At 35.0% G+C, this 21,370-nt stretch overlaps 1 protein-coding gene across 1 annotated transcript in view; it reads left to right on the top strand.

Moving 5' to 3' along the window:
• The first annotated feature begins 73 nt into the window (after positions 1-73).
• ATG2B (autophagy related 2B) overlaps positions 74-21,370 on the top strand; it is a 43,611-nt gene continuing 22,314 nt past the window's right edge. Inside the window, exons 1-18 of the mRNA XM_010167574.2 lie at positions 74-235; positions 3,911-4,073; positions 5,467-5,619; positions 6,598-6,700; positions 7,400-7,562; positions 8,047-8,226; positions 11,263-11,363; positions 12,431-12,609; positions 13,366-13,520; positions 14,243-14,354; positions 14,512-14,773; positions 15,670-15,820; positions 16,380-16,472; positions 16,645-16,833; positions 18,131-18,404; positions 19,212-19,317; positions 20,428-20,620; positions 20,755-20,897. Of these exons, the coding sequence (XP_010165876.1) occupies positions 74-235; positions 3,911-4,073; positions 5,467-5,619; positions 6,598-6,700; positions 7,400-7,562; positions 8,047-8,226; positions 11,263-11,363; positions 12,431-12,609; positions 13,366-13,520; positions 14,243-14,354; positions 14,512-14,773; positions 15,670-15,820; positions 16,380-16,472; positions 16,645-16,833; positions 18,131-18,404; positions 19,212-19,317; positions 20,428-20,620; positions 20,755-20,897 (2,882 nt within the window). The remainder of the gene's footprint in view (positions 236-3,910; positions 4,074-5,466; positions 5,620-6,597; positions 6,701-7,399; positions 7,563-8,046; positions 8,227-11,262; positions 11,364-12,430; positions 12,610-13,365; positions 13,521-14,242; positions 14,355-14,511; positions 14,774-15,669; positions 15,821-16,379; positions 16,473-16,644; positions 16,834-18,130; positions 18,405-19,211; positions 19,318-20,427; positions 20,621-20,754; positions 20,898-21,370) is intronic.

Genomic DNA, 21,370 nt, shown 5'->3' with positions numbered 1-21,370 from the left:
CCCGCCGGAGGGGCCAGCCCCGGCCCGAGCCCGTCTCGCTGCCTGGCCCCGCGGCCCCCGGTGCGCAGCCGCCATGCCGTGGCCTTTCTCGGAGTCCATCAAGAAGAGGGCCTGCAGGTACCTGCTGCAGAGGTACCTGGGCCACTTCTTGCAGGAGAAGCTCAGCCTGGAGCAGCTCAGCCTGGATCTCTACCAGGGCACCGGCTCCTTGACGCAGGTCCCTCTGGATAAGTGGGTAAGAGACCAGCGCTTCACCCCCTTGGCTCCTGCTGCGTCTGAGGGACCAGCTGATTCCCTGCCCCCAGCCGCCACCCACTTTATTTTCAGTACCCAGCCTCCTTTACATAGAATGTTACAGCCATAATTAGCATTTAATCAGGGAACTCTTCTCTGATAGCACTTAAGAAAAAGAAAAAAATAAAAAGAGAGAATGTAGGCATTTATTACAGATATGTTTTTTTAGCCAGACTGGTTTTGTTATTTTTAATTATGAGAAAGGAAACAAAAACTAAAAGAAGGCAATAGCTGCTGATATTTCAGGAAGAAGGAGCCAGTGTAGCCCAAGCTACTTGAAATTGTTGCTGTAGTTACTGAGGAGCATGTTTACTGACTACTAGTAGAGTTTATAAAAACATAAAGTAATCCCTGTTCTATCTATGCCTTGTCTTCATCTTGCTTCTTACTGACAGTGTTATGCTGAGCTTAGTCCATGTACATCTATAAAAATCATTCCCTAGTCTTGCAGTGGTGACAAAGTACTTGTTGACAAATGGAAGGCTGTTTTCAGCTGGAGTTTGCTTAGCAGGTGGGCTGTCACACTTTGAACCAACTGAAGCTTTTTTCTAGTCTTGTCATGTATGTTTTTATATATAATATATATGTGTGTGTGTGCCTATACACACACATATGCATACTTCCAGCCTACTGTAGTAATCTAAAGGTCTGTGTTTGTGATATTTTGTAAAGTTCCTTGAGTTAATTACCAATGTTACTGAATTCTACCTGCCAGTCAAGTGACTGTCATGAAGAGCCTTAAGCACTGCTGTGCGTCAGTCGTTGACTTCCAGGCTAGCACAGATGATGAGCTAGGTACGCAGCCTTATTGCTTTACAAAGCACTTTCAAAACAAATTTTTAGTATACTGCGTTCTGGTATTAGGCCATGCTGGGTACGTTTTAAAATACTTGTGAATATCTGATATGTTAAAATAATGTGTTTCCATTTGTTTGTGTGAAAATCTTTGAAAGTGGCAGGAGACAGACGTTTGCAGAAGTGCTCAATATTATTAGTGGTTTAGTGTGGGGGTTTTTGTTGTCTGCTTGTTTTGGTTTTTTTCTTTTCTGGCTGTATCTGTAGCTTGTTTTCTTGTGGCAGGCAAAGGCTGTCTCGCTTTAATTGAATTGCTGTGCCCTCTAGTGGGTATCACAGCAGTCTTCACTAGTCAAAGTGACATTATTTAAAATGTAAATACTTTGAAACACAGCAGTTATGGACCCGTACTAAATAAACAATTGATTTTGCATACACAGTGATTAAATGTATATGCAATAATGCTTAGGTTATCTTCCCCATTTGTAGATCAGCATTTTTCTTTTTGGCTTGTAAACAATGACATGTTTGAGGTTCTTTGCACGTGACTTTCTCATGTATGACAGATTGCAAAAACAGATGTCGCGGAAGTACTGCAGCTCTTTTTTTTCCCCCTAGTCATTGTAAGCTTGTTTTCTGTGAATCACCGGGATGACTGTACTTTTATGTATTATCTTTTCTATTTTTGTGGATACTTCTGTTCATTTTAACGTTATAGATATTTTAGCCACCCCTGTACATGTTTATAGATTACAGAAGTATGTAGGAATACCTGGGACTTTTAGTGTAACCCCTTTGCTTCTTGGGACCTGGGCTGTTGAGAAAAATCAAAATGTAACCCATGATGTTTGTGGTTGAATTTTAATATACATTGACTAATACTTTTGGTATTAGTATTACTGTGATTTCCAGCTGGAGACTTTCAGTCAGTAACACGGGAGCAAGTCCTGATGTGAAGGCTGTGCTTCAGTTTTAAAATTTTACTTGAAATGCTCAAATTGCTGCTTTCTAGGAACAACTGGCTTGTTTATTAAGTAATTTAGCTATAAGAATACTTGTTTTTTTGCTTTAAGATAGTAAATTTCTATTTCAAAGTAATAAGGAATGTACTAAAATGCACTCATTTTTATTGCCATGTACATTGGTAGCAAAAAGACATCTGAGGTCAGATTTATTCAAAATATGGTAACTACCTTAATTCCTGCTTTTTGAAGCAAATTATTTTGTAAAGGTTCAAGTAATTTAAATGAATCTGTGATATTTTCAAATATGATTTTCATGTGAAATAATTATTTTTGCCTTATATTATACTATTACCACATCTGTAATTCTTACATTTAGTTCAAAATACAGTTTTAATGTCACTGAATCTTAGTTGTTTATTTTATTCTTAAATAATTTCCTGATAGAACTGTTCAAGGTTCTGTTTCTTTAAAGTTGGTGTCTTTTTCTGCTGCTTGAGTGAACTTTGGAACAGAAACTAGAAGAGCCAAACATGCAAGCAAACAAAATTCTAGAAGTAAAGTTATTAAGAGCATAGGCACAGCAGCAAGTTAATATGATGGGAAAATTGCACCTGGAGACACAAGAATGAAAAATGTCATTTTCTGAAGACTTTTTGTTTATTTTTATTTTTAAATTATTCTGTATAATTAGAACACAATTTTAAATATAGTTAAAATGAAAAGGAACTTTAAAATCCTTATTTAAAAAAAAACCCCAAACTTTTGATGTTGACTTTATGCATTTTCTCAGGTAAAATCAGTGGCCCTGTTCAACACAGGAAGGTCAAAACCAAACTTCTTTTGCCAGTTGAACATTACATACTAATATTACAACCGCAATCTGTAGTAGGGTCTTGTATATATTGCACTGACCAAATTTGGTATGTGATTTAGATTGTTTTTATTTTATTAAAGCTACCTACTTAGTTCTTGTTCACTAATTTAAGTTTTAACTAAATTCGTTAATCAGGGCACAAACGGGGATTTGCTTTTTTTTTTTTAACATAAATGCAAAAGAATGTTTCCTTTGAAAATAAGCTCTTTGGACTCTGTATGGACGTAATGAAAGCTATAGTGCAACAAGTGAGTCTTTTCTGAGGATTGTAAAAAACTTTAAAATACTGAGTTACTTCTTCAGAGCTGGTGTTCCATTTTTCTCATCAATTTCACATACTCTGTATGTTACTGAGGTCAACATGATTGTAGTTTTGTCTATAATGTGACTGTAAAGGACTGGATTAACAGATTAGTTTATGTAGAATATTGGTCTGTCCTCTGAGCTTTGATTTTTAAATTGGTGCTGAACATTTAACACATTAAAATATGATTTAGAAGTGGCAAGTATTTTATACAGCAAGAGGTGATGATTTGGTTCTGTTGTTCCAGTGTCACAAAGGAATGTAAAAACAACATTGCGTTGAAATGACATGCTAGCAAAATACTCTTGCCACAGAAACCAGATACTTCTTGTGTTTTTACTGTCAGCCTGTTTTCAGCTTTCTTCAAGTATTGCCAGAGAAAGAATAGTTGTGTCAGTACTGTAGTTTTTATAACAGTAAGATAGCAGAATTATTTTGGTATAGTGCAAAAATACAGGTTATACAGCTACCACAGAGAAATCTGTGTTATGCTGAAAGCTAAGTGATTAGTGTGAAACAAATTATTATAGGATCAAAATACTTGAAAGTGGACAATTTATTGTCTTTCTGAGTATAATTAATTTTCTGATATCCTCAATATATTTTATTTGTTATATGCAAAATTATGGATGTGATTTTAAAAAAAACCATTATTTTTATTTTATTCTCTTCTTCTAGTGTCTTAATGAGATCCTGGAGTCTGCAGATGCACCTCTGGAAGTCACAGATGGATTTATCCAGTCAATTTCTTTATCTGTTCCCTGGGGGTCGTTGCTACAGGATAACTGTGCATTAGAAGTAAAAGGCTTAGAGATGGTCTTCAGGCCAAGACCAAGGCTTGGTAGGCTTATTTTTTTATTTTTGAAAAGGAGATTCTTTATGGTTTTTCAGAGGCAAAAGGCTACACTTGCTTTAGTCAGTTCTTAGCCTTATTTAAAGTGCCATTTAATTTACATACATTAGTGACAGAGAATGTAATAAAAAAACCCTAAACTGTCAGGTGTTCACCAGTTGGTTGTCAAGTGTTTCTCAATCGGTTGTTGTTCTGTTAAATAACTTAAAATGTTTATAATGTTCCTACTGTTGTATCTCCCAAACTGTTTCAAACGTTTTGAAATTACAGTCATACTGTGTGGCCAGGAGTTTGTTAGCTGGGTTTTTTGGGTGTTGGATGCCAAGTGCTGTTAGTCAGCATTAGTATCTGGCTATCAGGTGGCAGTGAGATAACACAATAATGTAGGAGTGTGAGAGGGTTTGAAAACCAGTGAGGTTTTGGCTTTCTTTGGCAACTTTAGGGTAAAAGATGCATCTTCTTGTATATTTCGAGAACTAACACATTTTAGTTGCTATCACAATCTGCAATAATGACTTTAAAGTACTCTAACTAGAACTAAGTTTTGAGCTGTCTTACTTTCTGATCTAAGATTATTGCTTTGAAAGAATGGTAGTATTAGGAGGAAGTTTTTATTTTTTCACTCGTATCCATTTAGTTCTCTCTGATGCACAGAGCCTTATAATACAGTAGAAAAAACCCACGATGCTGGTTTTATCACACTTTTATAGCCACAGACTTTTCCAGACCTGAATGCTAAGCTGGAATGTTTTGCCTGTTTAACATGTTTGTATTTGTATTGGTTTTGGTTTCGTTTGCCTTTACTAGAGTGTTATAGTTTAATTTGATTAACTTTTCTAATCTCATCCCTCATTTTATAGTATTTGCTCACAATGGGCTTGGCATACCTGATAGGAATGTACTGTTAATTAAGTTAATCTGGCTGCTAAAAAAACTTGTTCAGCTTAATACGTGCTGTGCTCTCTGGTTTTATTATGTTCTACTTATGTCAGGTCTGTGTTAGACATTTAAAATGTGTTCTAATATGCCATGATAACATTAAACCTTGTTTAGTCTTTCCTCATCTAGGATATGTTTCAGAGGGAAAAAGAAACATTAAAGTAATTCATAAAAAAAGAGAATGTTTTCCTCGATTTCATTTTGCTGATTATGCCTGTTTCATCTTGTTTATATTGAGTTTTCAAATACCAGGGAAAAAAAAAAAGTACTTTTAAAGTAGTAAAGTGTATAAAGTGAGATTGTAACTAAATTTGTTTTTAAGTACAACTGTTTCCTAGCTGTTGAAACTCTTTTCTGGGTATGCCAAATTATTATTTTGTTTTGTCTTTATTGTTTCAACATGTTCACAGTCAAATTTATTAAGACTTCTCTTACTCCACAGCATCTGGGTCTGAGCCTATGTATTGGTCAAGTTTTATGACCAGTAGTATGCAGCTTGCAAAAGAGTGTCTTAGCCAAAAATTGACAGATGAACAAGGAGAAGGGTCCCAGCCTTTTGAAGGACTTGAGAAATTTGCAGAAACTATTGAAACAGGTATGAATTAACTACTGAGATCTGAATAAACACCTGAGATTTAATCAGTTTCTGTTGTGGCTCAGTTTTACAAAATAGCTTCTCATTTGCCATCGCTTGTCTCACAAACTTTCACTGGTTATTTTACCTGTAAAATTTAAACAGGAAGGGAGGATAATTGATCTTGTTTTCAAAGGTGGGGGAAAAAAGGCCATTTACTTCCCTCAGTGGACAGAATGAACGCTACTTCAGGGCAAATTGGTGTTTTTTTACACCAGAACAAATCCAGCTAAATCTGTGCTTGAGTGATTTGTGAGATGCTTTAGCTTTGGAGGTAGCAATTTAGTTCATCATACAAACTTAGATTGTTACTGGTAATGCTGTTGAGGCAGAAACAGCGAATGGTTTTTCAGCTATTTTTACACAAAGCTGACCTGTTGTGACTTGTATCTCAATAATCACACCATGCTGTTAGAAGTACTTTAAAAACTGGGTTTTTTTTTTATGATGGTGGTTTTTTAAGTGGAAGAAACTAAGGGCTTATAACCACATTATGTGGTAGAGAACCTAAAGCTGAAATGTCTGAGATAAGGGAAATGTTTCAAATCAGACCTAGAAATAGAAGTACTCAGCCGAAGTAGTGTGGTGCTGTAGCAGTATGTAGGAGTTCAGACGTGGTGCACAATGAAGCAGGTATTTTCTGTGAGGATCATCCACACTGAGCCATAGAGCAACTTGTTTTGAGTTGTCACTTGCTCAAATGTCCGTGCATTAAAGGTCCATTTCATGGTATGGATGTATATATTGGACATTTAATAGGAGTTTACATTGTCACTTGGTGTCTTGTTACATTATTAAACTCAGTTGATTATTTCCACTGAAATAAATATTGAGAACTGAAACAAAAAATGGAAGACTGTTTTAAATTGGTTATCAAAGTAATTGTTGAGAAACTTGACTTAAATGCTTGCATGGTATCTTTTTGTTTTCTCATTTAAGTTCTAAGAAGAGTGAAAGTTGCCTTTTTAGATACTGTTTTGCGAATAGAACATGTGCCGGAAAACTCTAAAAGTGGAACTGCACTTGAAATCAGAATTGAAAGGTAAAGAGATGTTTTTCTTAAATCTATATACTTATTTTTCCTAAGGCACTTTATGCCATTTCCTGTACAATATGTTTTAGCCATGCACACACTTTCTTGTTATACAATTAAGACACTAGCTCTTGAGCGCCTCTTTTATAATCTATTACCTGGAGACTTGCATCTTTTTAAGAGTTTACTGTTCATGCTGCCTCTCAGCATTATAAGAAATTTAATTTCACATAAATTTTTCAGAATTGGAGCCTGTTCTCTTAATTTTCAACTTTCATTTTGACACAGAATGTTACTTTCAAGTAGTACTTTTAGACAACAGAAAAATACTAGTGACAGATTTAAAAAAAAAAAAAATTCAGATTCTGAAGTAAGAATTGTGTGTGTATGTAAATATACATGTAAATGTATGTATAGAAGTGTTGGGCAGACTCCTTCACTTTGTGGTCAGATTAGACATAATTACTAGGGTAATACACTAGGATACATTCACGCTGGAAGCATGTCACAATTGTCCTGTGGTGTTGTGTAGAAAATTTAAGTTTTCTGCCCATTCCCCAGGAGTGGTGGTTTTTCCTTTCAGGACAATCAGTGACATTGTAAATAAGATGAAGAGAGAGCATGTACAGACTCAAAGGCTAAATTACACAATAAAGGTAACAATGTGCATTCACCTACCATCTTTATTTCCTTGCTTTTGTCTACCAGAACTATGTACTGTGATGAAACTGCGGACGAGTGCTCTGGAATTAATGTACATCAGCCCACAGCTTTTGCTCACAAGTTACTGCAGCTCTCAGGTGTCTCTTTCTTCTGGGATGAGTTTCCTGCATCAGCAAAGTCCTCCCCAGTGTGTTCAGCTACACAGCTGGTAAAATTAAATACATTATATAAGAATGTGAATTGTTGAAGGATAGAGTATATTGTTACACTCATATATTAGATTCATTCTGAAGGATATAGGAGTTGAACTTTTACTTGAATCTGTGTTCAGAAAGTTCCATAATGACTTTCCTGTTGGTTTTGAGGAGGAGGAAGGAAATGGAGACTTTGAGACTGAGTATAAGTTTTAGACGTATTGTACTAGAATCTCGTTGCAACTTTAGTGTGTAGAAGTCCTCTACAATTCACTATTCTGTGGAAACTTGGTGCAGTTTTTTTGCAAAGACCTAATTTTTCAAATTTTACATGCCTTGTTACTTTCACAGTTATCAGTAGATGTTTTAATGTCATTGTCAAATTTATATTTGTGTAAAATGATAATTTGTGTGATAAGCTTATTTGAAATGCTTGGTAACTTCCCCCCCCCAAAAAAATGAGATACATTCTTACTCCTTTCTCTGTAATGTTTTAAGGCAACTGAACCAAAGCTTTCACCTAGCTGGAATCCAAAAATCATTTATGAGCCACATCCACAATTAACAAGAAACTTGCCAGAAATTACTCCTTCTGACCCTGTACAGATCAGTAAGCTGATTGGTAGAATGGAGTTCAGCCTAACATTAAAGCAAAATGAAGTACTTCCTGGAGCTAAGGTTAGTCATGCTTTCCTGGTCTTTAACTAAAATTAATAGTCATATAGGATTTAATTTTTTTCTACTGCATACAAAAAAAGGTAAGATTCTGAAGGGGGCAGAATCCTCTTAGTTTTGTTGTAGATGCTGTGCACTCAAAACCAATACATATGCCTAATAAGACATCTTTACAGTGGTCAGACAAGTCAATGGCACACTGAAATCTGTTAAAGGAGAATTCCTGTACGCTAGAGAGACTGAATTTATGTATTGGAGTAACTCCTGAGAAAGTTGTTTTGTTTTAATGAAACTCCTGCTGCTACTTGTTTATCCTTTTTTCTTGTAGTACTATGACTGACATTGTGTGCGTATGTGTGGAATGTTTGACTGGCTGATTAAAATAACTTTGGTTTTAAAAGGGTATAATTTACTTCAATAATTCCAAGTAAACTTTAAATTATTGATTAGGTTGTAGCATTGCAGCATTATAAAGCTAACATGAAGATTTCTACTTCTGAATTTTTATATTAAATTTATAGTTAATTGAATAGTAATGCCATATTTAAATGCTACTAGTTAAAATAAAAAATTATTTGACTTTTACATAAAGATACAGGAAGCAAAACAGTTGAAAATAAAGCCCTATTTTTTTTTTCTTTTAAAGTGTGAGTATTTAAGTAAAGTTGTGTTCCCCTTGTCTCCAGTTTTAAAGTTTGCTATTGACTTGTCTTGCATATTGTACAATATTCTACAGAAAGCAGAAAGTTTCTGATAGAGTAGAAAAGTTTCTTATGTCCAGAAATTTCTGGTCAATCTTTATAACTTTTCTTGTTTATTCAGTTAAGAAGAGTCTTTGAAAAGTTATATAATATACTTTGTGAAATAGAAAAATACTGACTGTAATACAGTTGACACCTTTAAATTAATTGATGTCCAGATGTTTCTAAAGATCAAAAAATTTTCCACTTTTATATCATTCAGTGTATTTTAAGGTAGCCAGAAGAAAAATGTCAAGGGCAGAGTTGAGAGTAACTTGTTTTATAGGAGAAGGTTGATATAATAGAATGCAGAGCAGTGGTCTCTGCAAGTGGGGCTCGAGTGTAAGCAAACACTGTTGGTATGTTAAATAATAGCAAGATCTGAACTAATTCATGGATGTAATATTACATGACAAAATTAAAGAAGGACCCGTTTTTTGATTTATCAGGTACAGTTTGTGCAGATTGGAAAGTTTATGTCAAGTATGACACACTTTAATAATTTCATTTTCTTTCAACTCTTTTCAAAGGATGGAAAAAATAGTAGGAAACTGTACCCAAAACTAATAATTTATTTTCCGCACTTAGGTAAATATGCCCCTGAGCTCTTTATGAGCAAAAGTATATTTTCATATAAATGCATTCCACTGCATGCCTATTTCCCACCCTCCTCCGTCCCCCTGTGGGTGTGGTGGGTTGACCTTGGCTGGCTGTCATTAACCCATCCAGCTGCTCTCACTTGCACTCCTCAATAGGATAGGGGAGAGAATGCGATGAAAAAGCTCATGGGTTGAGATAAAGACAGGGAGATCACTTAACAGTTACTACTATGGGCACAACAGACTCAACCTGGGGAAAACTGCCAATTAGAACAGAGTTGGATGATGAGAAACAAACTGAAATAGATTCCCATCACCCATTTTTATTCCCAGGCTCAACTTCACTTCTTCATTCCTGAGTCCTTTACCTCCTCACCACCTTGAGCAGCACAGCAGTGATGAGGAATTGAGGGGTTGCAGCCAGTTTGTAAAAGTTCCTGTCTGCTGCTCCTTCCTCCTCACACTTTTCCCCTACTCCAGGGTGTCTCCCTCAGGCTGCAGTCCTTCACAAAGTGCTTCAGTGTGGGTCCTCTCCATGGGCTACAGTCCAGCAGGATAAACCTGCTCCCAGATGGATCCTCCATGAACTGCAGTTCCTGACAGGAGAAACTGCTCCTATGTGGGCTCCTCTCCATGGGCTGCGGTACCTGCCAGGAGCCTGCTTCCTTCAGGGCACATCTGCCTGCTGCAGAGTTGGGTCTCCCATGAGCTGCAGTGATAGTATCTGCTCTGGTGTGATCTCTTCCACAGGCTGCAAGGGAATATCTGTTCTGACACCTGGAGCACTTTCTGCCACTCCTTCTTCCCTGATCTTGGTGTTTGCAGGATTCTTTCTGTTCCTGTTTTTTCCTCACTGCCCAGGCAGCATTTTGCCCTTTCTTAAATATCTTTTCACAGAGGCACCACCAACTTTGCTGATGGGCTCAGCTGGGTCCTGAAGTGGGTCCATTGCAGGGCCGGCTGGAACCAGCTCTGCCCGATATGGGGACTGCGCAGAGCTCTTAGCACAGAGGCTGCCCCTGCAGTGTACCCTTCTGCCAACACTTTGCCAACTACACCCAATACAATGAGTAAAAATCGTGAATGGTTCAATGTCTGGGAGTGCAGGATTCTAGAATTGAAAAATAAATCTATAGAAGTCCTTAAAGATAAATTTATCTTGAACTGTTCTCAAAAGATACATGGCTTACTTTAATTTGATTTATATGGTATACAACAAACTTCTATAAACTTCCCACTCTTTATGAAGAAAGTATGTGAATTTATTCATCTGTATACTAAAGAGAAGTCCTGAAAAGAACCTTTATAGTTTTTGAAGCTTGCTTCAGAAGGTACTGACTTCAGTACTTTATAATTAGTACATAATACTAACTCTATAATGTTGATTACTTCTGGAATTATTAAAAAAGCAAAACAATTAGCAGGTTAATGGTATTCTTGAATTTTCCTATCAGGCAATTGTGTATTTATTTTAAGCTAATAAATTGTCAGTGACACACCTGGATTTATCCTGCCAAGCTACAGGCTGAAAGCAATACACAATTAAATTTCTAGCTTTTATGTAGAAGATGAAGATACTGCTGGAATGGCTGTATCCTTTACAGCACCAAAATCTATTATCAAAATAGTTGATTCAGAACTTTTAAAGAAACATTCCTGAAGTGTTTTTGAAATTTTTTCTTTCTTTTTTTTTGTTTTAGTTGGATGTAGATGGACAAATAGACTCTGTACATCTATTTCTGTCACCAAGGCAGGTGCATCTTCTGCTGGACATGTTAGCAGCTATTGCTGGACCAGGCAAGTGAACGTTTGTAAACATTAAATACATATTATGGTGCATGAAAAATAAACTTTTCAAGATAAACAAGTTTCCTCAGTGGAAAAAAGTATTTGTGGTGGTAAATTATTATTAATTTCTATCTGATCTTAGCAAAGTGTTTTGTAGCTGCTCTGAGTAGGACTATGATCAATTTATTGACTTCAGTTACAAATTGTATGTGCTGGTAATGAAAATCTAGGTAACAAATAAGGCTTGACAAGTGACTATATAATAGGACAAGAGATGGGGAAATGGTAGGTGAAGAAAACAAGGAGGCCCAAACAACTTTGGTTCTTGTAGCTTCTGTTTCAGGAGAGGGGCTTAGCAGTCCAGTTCCTTCTCTGTTCTGTGCTTTAGTGACAGGCACAGAAGACAAAGAACAGACAGTATTTGAGTTTGTTTGGCCATGTTTGCTAAGTGATGAACAGCAGTGTTTAGACTACTGCAGTAGCAGGATGAGGGTGTTTGGTTTGTTCCCTCCCTACCTAGTGTAACAACACTTATTAGTAGGACAGATAGTTAATCTTCTTTTTGAAAATATTTGGCATGTCCTCACAGATGCTTAATATTTTTTTTAATGATACTGATATGTTTGTTGTACTAGACTTGTTAATTGTTTCGATAACTGGAAAAGCATTACATACAGTTTCCTATTTGTGTCACCTTCAGACCTGAAATCTTAATAATTCCTTAATAGTAAAAACTCTAAGGGATTGTGTCCTTAGTCCCTAAAGCTGATTGAGAAGAGAAATATACGCTGATATTATATGTGAACACATTTGCATATATGACCTTAAAGTGTTTTCTTCAGACTTGAAATTAAAGAATGCTAGGGAGAGAGTAATCTTATTTGGACAAGGAAAATCTCTTAAAACAACAAAATGCATGTATATTTGATGTACAACAGATATGTGTGTATATATATACACAGATGCATATATACACCACAACAACAGTTGGTTAATTTTCATGTTAATTTTTGAATTTTCTTTGGGATACTGCTAAGAAAATTACAGTGGGTTTTCTGTCCTTTTTTTGAATTCAGAGAGCCTAAGCAGGATAGAATTGTCAAATAAAGATAGGAAGAACCGTCCAATGCAGCAGGAAGATGAGTATCGAATTCAGATGGAGTTGAAACGTTATTTAAGAAAAGAGTCTTTATCTGCAGGAGTGTCATCTGAACAAAGCTTCTATGAGACAGAGAGTGCCAGAACGCCTTCTAGTCGTGGCAAGTATAAAAGATGATGCAGCATAGCAAATAATCTGTTGTTAAGGTTATATAAATTAACAGTTCATCTTTTAATCACAGAATGTTAGGGATTGGAAGGGACCTCGAAAGATCATCTAGTCCAATCCACCTGCTGGATTAATGTTAATAATTTAAGTATCAAAAGAAGTTTGACATAGAATAATTGTGTGCTATTAATTGTACTGCTGAATAAAAATATAACGCCTAGTTTAGGTACTAGGCTAGACTTGATCCAGTATTTCATTAAAACTGCTCAGTAACCTCTGAGTTAGTGTGCAACACGTTAAATACGTATGCAGTTGTAACATCTTTTCAAATGCACATTAAGGAAATTAGAATAATGGTTGCATTGTCTTGATATTTATATTTTTATTAGAATAATTTTTTGCTGATTATTTTTAATGTGAAAATATTAACTTTGATTTGTCAAAAGTGAATTTATAGAGATTATGCCAACTTGAGTATGAAAATAGAGCTTTTAACTGTTTTAGTGTTTGTTAGGGTTTTTGCCTTTTTTTTATAATCTCTGTCCATAGATATTACTAATCTCAGCATCAAGAGAACTTGTAACTTCTGTAAATAACGTATTTAGCTGGTTATTATAATAATAAATGGATATTATTATATCCAATATAGCAGTTGGATTTCTGAACTTAAGGATACATTTCTATTAAAAGTGAAGTTTGAGTTTTTTTCACAAGAAAGTAACTCTTTGCTAACTATGGTTCTTATTAGAAGAAGAAGTTTTCTTCTCAATGGCTGAAATGGACATGTCACACAGTCTTTCTTCCCTTCCACCTCTTGGAGACCCTCCAACTATGGACTTGGACTTGTCTTTGACTAGTACATACACAACTACACCAGCAGGATCTCCACTGAGCACTACAGTGGTACAGTATTAACTACATTTAAAATGTTTTTGAAATTAACGCTTTTGTCTGAAACTGTTGCATAAATATTCTTTACAGTATCAAGAACTATTGCAAAATTCTAGAACAATTGAAAATGTTTAGAGCTGATACTATTCCTTTTCTGCTATGGAAGTTGTATCGGAAAGTTTCTCATCTGTTTGGCTGTCACGACAGGAAATGGAATGTATTTGTTTTCAAATACCTTGAGCTTATATATGACACTTTGTGATTTATTTTCTTTTTAATAACTGCATGTTTGCCATGTGAGTTTTCTTTTAATATGGACTACACAGACAATAACAGTAAAAAGTACAGTATCATTTTATTACGTTATTCCTCAAACAACATAGAAATCATGCTCTTGATATCACCATCTTTCCCAAATCTATTATGTGCCTAGTGTTTTGCTTAATGAAAGCCATGAGGAACAGTTGTGCTTTTTACAGAGAAACAGGAGAATATATGCTCATGGAGAGAGCAACTTTATCTAGCTTTAAAAATATGTGGGTGTAGACAATCATAGAATTAAGAAGTGTAGCATATCTACATTGTTTAGTTGAGCACTAATATGCCATGAAATGGCATGCTGTTGACTGTTTATGCACGTATTTTCTTTTTGTTCCTTTATCTTACTATTTATGTTTGATCTACTGTCTAACATCTATTTGCCAAATTTAAGATCATATGTATTTTCATTTCAGCTTCAACCAACTTGGGGTGATTTTCTTGATCGTAACAAGCAAGAACTACAACCTCCAAGGGGTTCTTCACTTACAGCCAACATGGTTCACCAGACTTCCTTAAGAAGGACATGTAAGTAAAAATGTTATTTTGCACTGTGCTTCTTAAGTAATTCTGGAAATGAATTGTTCCACAGCAACCTGGTAAAAAGAAATAAAAATCAAAAGTAAGATGATTTTATAAATGTGTTATTGCTGAAAAATTATGTCAACTTAATTTTGTATTTCAGCTATTCCATCCAGATCTGTTTCTGTGGATGAATCCAGACCTGAGCTTCTTTTTAGACTGGCAGTTGGAACTTTCTCAGTGTCTGTACTTCATATTGACCCTTTACCCCCACCTGAAAGTTCACTGAACCTTAACCCATTGACACCAATGGCTCGGGATTTCTTTACCCGAATAGAAAAGATTGAGCCAGTTAAGTTTTCAACAGAAGATTTTCTGTCCTTCCGAGAAGTATTTGCAGAAGCTTGTTCTCATGATCACCTTAGGTATAACTTTGCTTATTAATAAATATAATTAACAAAAAAAAATCTTTTAAGTAAACTTGAATATAGTAAGTTTATTTCCATAGGAATTCTGTAATTTAATATTTGAATTGCATTAGACTTCTTTGTTAATTTCAAAATAGCCTTGAATTTTCACATCTGTTGTCCAAGACTGTTTATTTTTTTAAATAAAAAAGGAAGAAAAGTGCATGAACATTAAAGTCAACCTATCTCTCCTCAACAATAGATGAATTAAATTAGGTACAGTTTCTAATACAGAAATCTAGAGTCAAGAATTATTAAATAAATTATTTCCTTACAAATAGCTGTATTGTACAGGACCATCTTTATTCCAGTATAGGGTTTTCTACTTGAAATCTGCTTGGGGTTTTAATTAGTGCAAAATAGTATATCAGCAGGGCTAAAAAGTTATGTGTGAGCAAAATCATAAAATTAGTCAATGGTCTCTTTTTTTCCAAAAGTTTTTACTGTCCCAGTACAGTGTATGAAGTAAAATATTTAGGGGGGTATGTATCTTTTCTTACCTTATACGTGTAATTTAGACTTCCTGAGGTATTGGAATATTTTGTTGCCTAATTAAGGATGTTAGATTTCCAGCTTTATGTGAATTGCACTTTAGGTTAGATGCCTAGTCTTCTTTACAAATTTCTCTACACTGACCAATGTTGAACATATGTGTAACATAGTGAGGTCCATTGTCTTTGTTGCTAAGCTATAATGTGTTATAATTAGAATTTTTTCTTATTTTGTAAGAAATTATGGTGGTTTTTATGATTTTTAAAAGGATTGTAGTGATCCTTTTTTAATATTTAAATTTTGACTTTTCATAATTTGTATTTTTATACTACTTTTCATAATTAATAATTTTCATAATTCAGATTTATAGGTACTGGCATCAAAGTGTCTTATGAACAGAGACAAAGGACTGCCTCTCGAAGTTTTAGTACTGATTTATCCATTGGAAATATGGAGTTCCTGGAATGCCTTTTCTCTACTGACTCTCATTCCGTTCAGCCTCACTATACAGAGGTATGTAATGTAAGAAATATAGGGAGTTCCATAGAAAAGAAATGTTAATTCTGTAACTGAGCATATAACTATTTTAAAATCTAGCAATCTTTTTTTTGTTGTTTTTGTTGTTTTTTGTTTTTTGTTTTTTTGTTTTTAAATATGTTGTGGTTTTAAGATGCAACTTACATTTTAAATGCATGCTCAAACAGTGAACCAGACTTCTGTCATACCTGACAGGAACAGCATTAGGTAGCCAAACTTTGCTAGTTTACTTCTCTTTTAAAGCTGCTTAACACAGTTTGGGAATTAGAGTAAATGTTTTCCAAAAACTGACTGATGGAGTTGAGCAATACAAAGGTTACTTTGGGTGACGATTGTTGGTCCAGCTCTTTTAATGGTCAGAGGCATCCAATAACGTGACTTAAGAAGTGGATGGAGTAAGTGGTTGGGATGGGGCTCTGTTCGCTCGCTGACTTGAATGTAGGGTTACCTACTGTCTGTTCTTGGTAAAATGTCATAAACTCGCAACTCTTTCCTCCTTATCTATTAAATATTTTAACTCTATTTTATTCTAAAGCTGCTGACATTTCGTTCTGAAGAAGGAAATGATTCTCATGCTATGCCATGCCTTCAGCTTCATTATAAGCATTCAGATAATAGAGGACCTCAGGTAAGGTGGGAGATTAAAAATACAAAGTTTCTATATAGTAGCTTTTGTCTAATTTTGTAATTTCAACAGAAATGTATCTTTCTTGTGAAACAGAGTCCTTAATGCTCAGTTATTATATTTGTTTCATTGTATTGTTTTTAAGAATTTTAGTGCTTTTTCCCTTTCCTTTCAGGGTAGTCAAGGGAGACTCAGTTCTGTTCCACAGAAAGCAGAGTTACAAATAAAGTTAAGTCCAGTGTTTTGTGAGCTGGATATTAGTATTGTAGACAGATTAAATTCCTTACTTCAACCACAGAAACTAACTACAGTGGAGATGATGGCATCTCACATGTATGCTTCTTGCAACAAGCACATAAATCTGGTAAGTTAAAGATTAATATTTAAGATTAACAAGCTTGCTGATGTTTGGCAGGAGGAAGGCAGGATAGCAGTAAGCCTAGGACTGGTAATTCTGATTGTTTTATGGTAGTTGAATTTTTGGGGGTTTTTTTTGGCTTTGTGGTGTGGTTTTTGTTGTGGGTGGGTTTTTTTTTAATACTTCTAATACTGAACAGTAGCCATCTGATGTAGAAGCTCATTTTAGATTCAGTGGTTGCGTGCTTGATAACAGACCTAAAGACAGTGGTAGCTGCTTCACAAGCTGTATAAGTTCTCAGCTTCTTGAAGCAAACAGAACGGGGCAAAAAAGTGGAATCTTGACTGATTTCTAATCATCCCTTATCTGTCTCATTGTGCCCTCCAGCAGCTAAAGCAAACAGTTACAATTTCACTTCTGTTTTGAAATCTCTATATGTCACAGTCAGCCCAGTTGCATCTGCTCTGCCTTACCCACTTTTGGGCTAGATAATAGGAAGGAAGATATACATTGCATTCTAGTGATCAAGGACCAACAGCAGAACTTGGAGGTTGGTTGTCTTGGTTCAGGTTGTCAGTAGGATTTAAGTCTTAGTATATTTAGCACAATAATGTTTAACTTGAAGGCTTTTCTTGAACTACATGTGGAAGAATTAATGCAGTGAACTGAGTTTCCACACTGCAGCAAATGTGTTCCTGTAGTTTTATTGCTGCATTGATTGTTTAAAGAAAAATTAGTCTTCAAAACTTAAGGAAATCTTCATTTTAAAAAAATGCAAAACACCAATAACTTGTATTAGTACGGTTATGTCCTGAAAGTTTGATTCTTTTCAATGATGGTCAGCAATAAGCTACACTCAGCAAGGTTTTGAATGACATGTCAGTGACTGGAGCTGGAAGCCATGAATTACTGAAAGAGGCAAATACGCATGATGGCAATTCCTGGCTTCTCAACAATAACATTTAAAAAAAACCCAAAAACAAACCATCATTTTTCCTAACTGCAGCTGAGTATCATTTGGTGCTCTTGCTCTAATTCAAGAGAAAAAAATATAAAGATAGCCATTTTCAAAATGTTGCTAACCTCTGCAAATACTGGACTTCTAAGTAGAATCTCAACAGCACCAATAATAGAAGAATATCCTAAAAATAATAATAGGTTGTAATAGGTGTGTTTTGTGTGATATATGAAAAATTAATCTTTTTGATTTTTAGTTATTACATCATCAAAAGCTTTCCCCGTAGTAATTTTTAGTGATACTTCCTCTAATTTACATTTTTTTCCCCTTTACTTTGTTTTTTAGCACAAAGCATTTACTGAAGTTTTTCTGGATGATTCACATACTCCTGCAAACTGTAGAGTTTCAGTTCAAGTCACTGCCCCAGCGTTAAATCTCTCTGTTCGCTTCCCAATACCTGACCTACGGTCAGATCAGGAAAGAGGACCATGGTTTAAAAAATCACTTCAGAAGGAGATTCTTCATCTTGAATTTACAGATATGGAATTTAAGACTGAGTTTATAGGAGGGTCAACTCCAGAACAAGTTAAATTAGAACTTACCTTTAAAGAACTAATTGGTAAGAATGTTAACATTATATTCAAATGTTCTTTTTATTTTCCCAGACTATTACATAGCTGAGACAAAGTTCCTCTCACATGGATAAACACAGAGAGTATCTTTCCATTTGAATTTTGGATCAGATATCTCTGCTGCACTTTAATGTTCTGTGCTAAATATGAGCATAAATCAAAATAATTACTTAGAAGAGGCTACTACATGTAGATGTAGTACTTGCATTCTTGTTTTTGAGATCTAAGCTAGTATTTCTGTTATTTTCTGTTACATTGTTATACCCTAATTTGAACAAACTGGTGTCTGTAGGTTGTCATGGGGTTGGGATAAGTTTTATAGATTTGTAGGGGAATACTACAGTTATGCAAATTAGGAATTTCTAGTCTAGAAATGAAGTGAATGATGTACTAAATAACTGTCATTGAGAAAACTTGAATGCTTTTATTCCTCTAGTGTCTTTCAGATAAATAAATCTGTGAGACTGGTTTATATTTGCAACCTTTCTCTGCTGATTTGTCATTCCATGTACTTTCAAGGCTCTGACGTAATGTAGTGATGCTATAAATGTCAATGCCTGCATCTTCGCATTAGAAGCATCTGGTTTTGTAAGTGCTGCTAGCTAGAATATAATATGAAATTGTTTTTGTTTCTAAAAATTGATACTTAATTTTTGGAGGAAAAGACAATTTGCTTAAGTACCTTACTAATAGCATTGGCAAGTTAGCCTGTTGGACTCCAACCTGAGAACTGGGCTATCTGAAGTTAACAGCTGTCATTCCTGTGTTAATTTTTTAAAAACCTTTCTATTCAGGTTCCTTTGAAGAAGATAATGCTGAAGCACCAATAAAATTTTTTCACGTGTCTGGTGGCATAGATGGAGATATAACATCATCATCAGACAATTTTGACTGGCCTCGGTAAAATAATGTTTTATTTTTTTTTTTGTAGGAGTTGTTTGGATTTTTACGAAGCACTGTTGTTTTTCTAATTTTAATTCAGACTGCCTGTGTGGTAAATGCTTTAAAGTAATTTGCAAAGAAAGAACATGTAGCTATGGAAAAGAACCCAAGAATTTATAAAAAAAAGAAAACCCATGCCCCCCAAACTTTCCCATTTAGAATAATGCAAGATGGTTTTAATGCATAATGGTTTCTGCATAGACTTGACTAAATTTCAGTACAAGTTAGGTGAATAATTAGAGTTGAAATTTTCTCCCCCCACCCCTTTTTTTTTTGCTCTGAAATCGTGTCTTTTTTTTGTGTCACTTTACCTTTTTGCCTACTTCTGTATTCATGACTGAACACCAAACAAAAAAAAAAAAATCTCAGTTGAATTTTACCTCAAAATATTAATATAAGCTGATATAAAGCCATAACAACAATAGGGATAATTATATAGTGACTGAATTATTGCAGTTTGTATCACATATAAGGCAATACAATATTTCAGAGTTACTGAACAGAAGACCTAACAGCTGTAGCATGTAATAAGATGTTTAAAGAGGCAATTTTAGATTTGCCACAGAATTTGCTACATAAATTTTTTGCCGCAAAATTTAGTGGCTTTCTGACAGCATGTTTGTATGGACATTTTTTCAGCGTGGTTTTCTTTTATAATAGTACAAATAAATTTTTCTATAACAGTGTGTACATGTAATGCACCATGTCATGTAGCAGAGCATTTTTTAGTAGCTGTTAATGGTGTAATGATACAAGCATTATTTTGGGAGCGAGCTGGGTTTTTCTTAGGTCACTTGATGGAGTTGAAAAAAGCAGACACTAACTTTTTCTCCTGATGGTTCTTTTTCCATGTCCCTTTGTGCCTAGAAGTTTGGTGTGTTTCTAACGGTATTGCTTTGTTTAATAAAATACATTATTGTTTAATAAAAAAATCCCTAGTCTTTGAGGTATTTAGTCTATGTGTATTTAATGGCTAGCTAGTAGAGCTGGGGGACATGTAACTGTGCATCAACATAAAAGTTCTAAGCATCTCTAATGGCTTATTCTGCATAACTTCTCCAATGTCAGGATTGTACTGAAAATAAACCCTCTGGCTGTGCACTCTATTCTGGAGAGGATAGCAGCTGAGGAGGAAGAAGTTGATAATAACTTTCAAGAGGAAGAAGAAGGAGGGTCTCATTCTTTGAAGGATGTCTGTGATATTAGAAGACCAGAGCCTTCTCCTTTTTCTTCTCGTAGGGTCATGTTTGAAAATGAAGAGGTACTATAAAATTTTGTGATTGCTTTGTGCTTATGGTAGACAAAACTAGTATATTCTCACTACCTTATATGCACCGTCTGGCTTCCTGTTCTGTTTTTTTAACTTGAGATTTTTTTTTTTCTTTTTTCTTTCAGATGGTGATGCCAGGAGATGTAGTTGAAATGACTGAGTTTCAGGATAAAACAATTAGCAATTCTCATTACGTACTGGAACTCATGTTACCAAACATTCACTTAACATTACCAAACAAAAGCTTTTATGAAAAACTTTACAATAGGCAAGTATGAGAATTGTTTTACTTGGTTATCATGACCTGTACTTTTAGTTCTCTATTCATTGTTGATGAAAGCAACTGAATGAGCAGCCATAGCAGGAATTAATTTGTATAGTTTTCTAAGAACATAAAATGCTATGTAAATATTCTTACAAGTTAACATCAGAGACGCCACCGCGTCATATATCTGATCGGTGCCATAGCGGCCAGCTGCTGAAAAGCGTTTGGTAGGTTTTATGAACAAAGGATAAAGTTAAATAGCTTTTTGCCTTCAGTGAATACTTTGTTCAGATCTCTGTTCACAATGCTTTGTTTTGCTCTAATCTTTCTGGATTCTTCTTTATAAATAGATCATTGTACTTTAAAAAAAACTATAACATTCATTTTTATTTTTTCATTTTTATTCAGTGATTCTCTATCTAAAAATTAAGAGTCTAAAAGGCAGGCGGGGGAAAAAAACCCTAACAACTCAGTTT

This window comes from Antrostomus carolinensis, unplaced genomic scaffold (assembly GCF_000700745.2).
Source record: "Antrostomus carolinensis isolate BGI_N321 unplaced genomic scaffold, ASM70074v2 scaffold10165, whole genome shotgun sequence".
Classification (NCBI taxonomy): Eukaryota; Metazoa; Chordata; class Aves; order Caprimulgiformes; family Caprimulgidae; genus Antrostomus; species Antrostomus carolinensis.
Note: the sequence above shows the minus strand (reverse complement) of the source record. Positions and strands in the feature narration are given on the sequence as shown.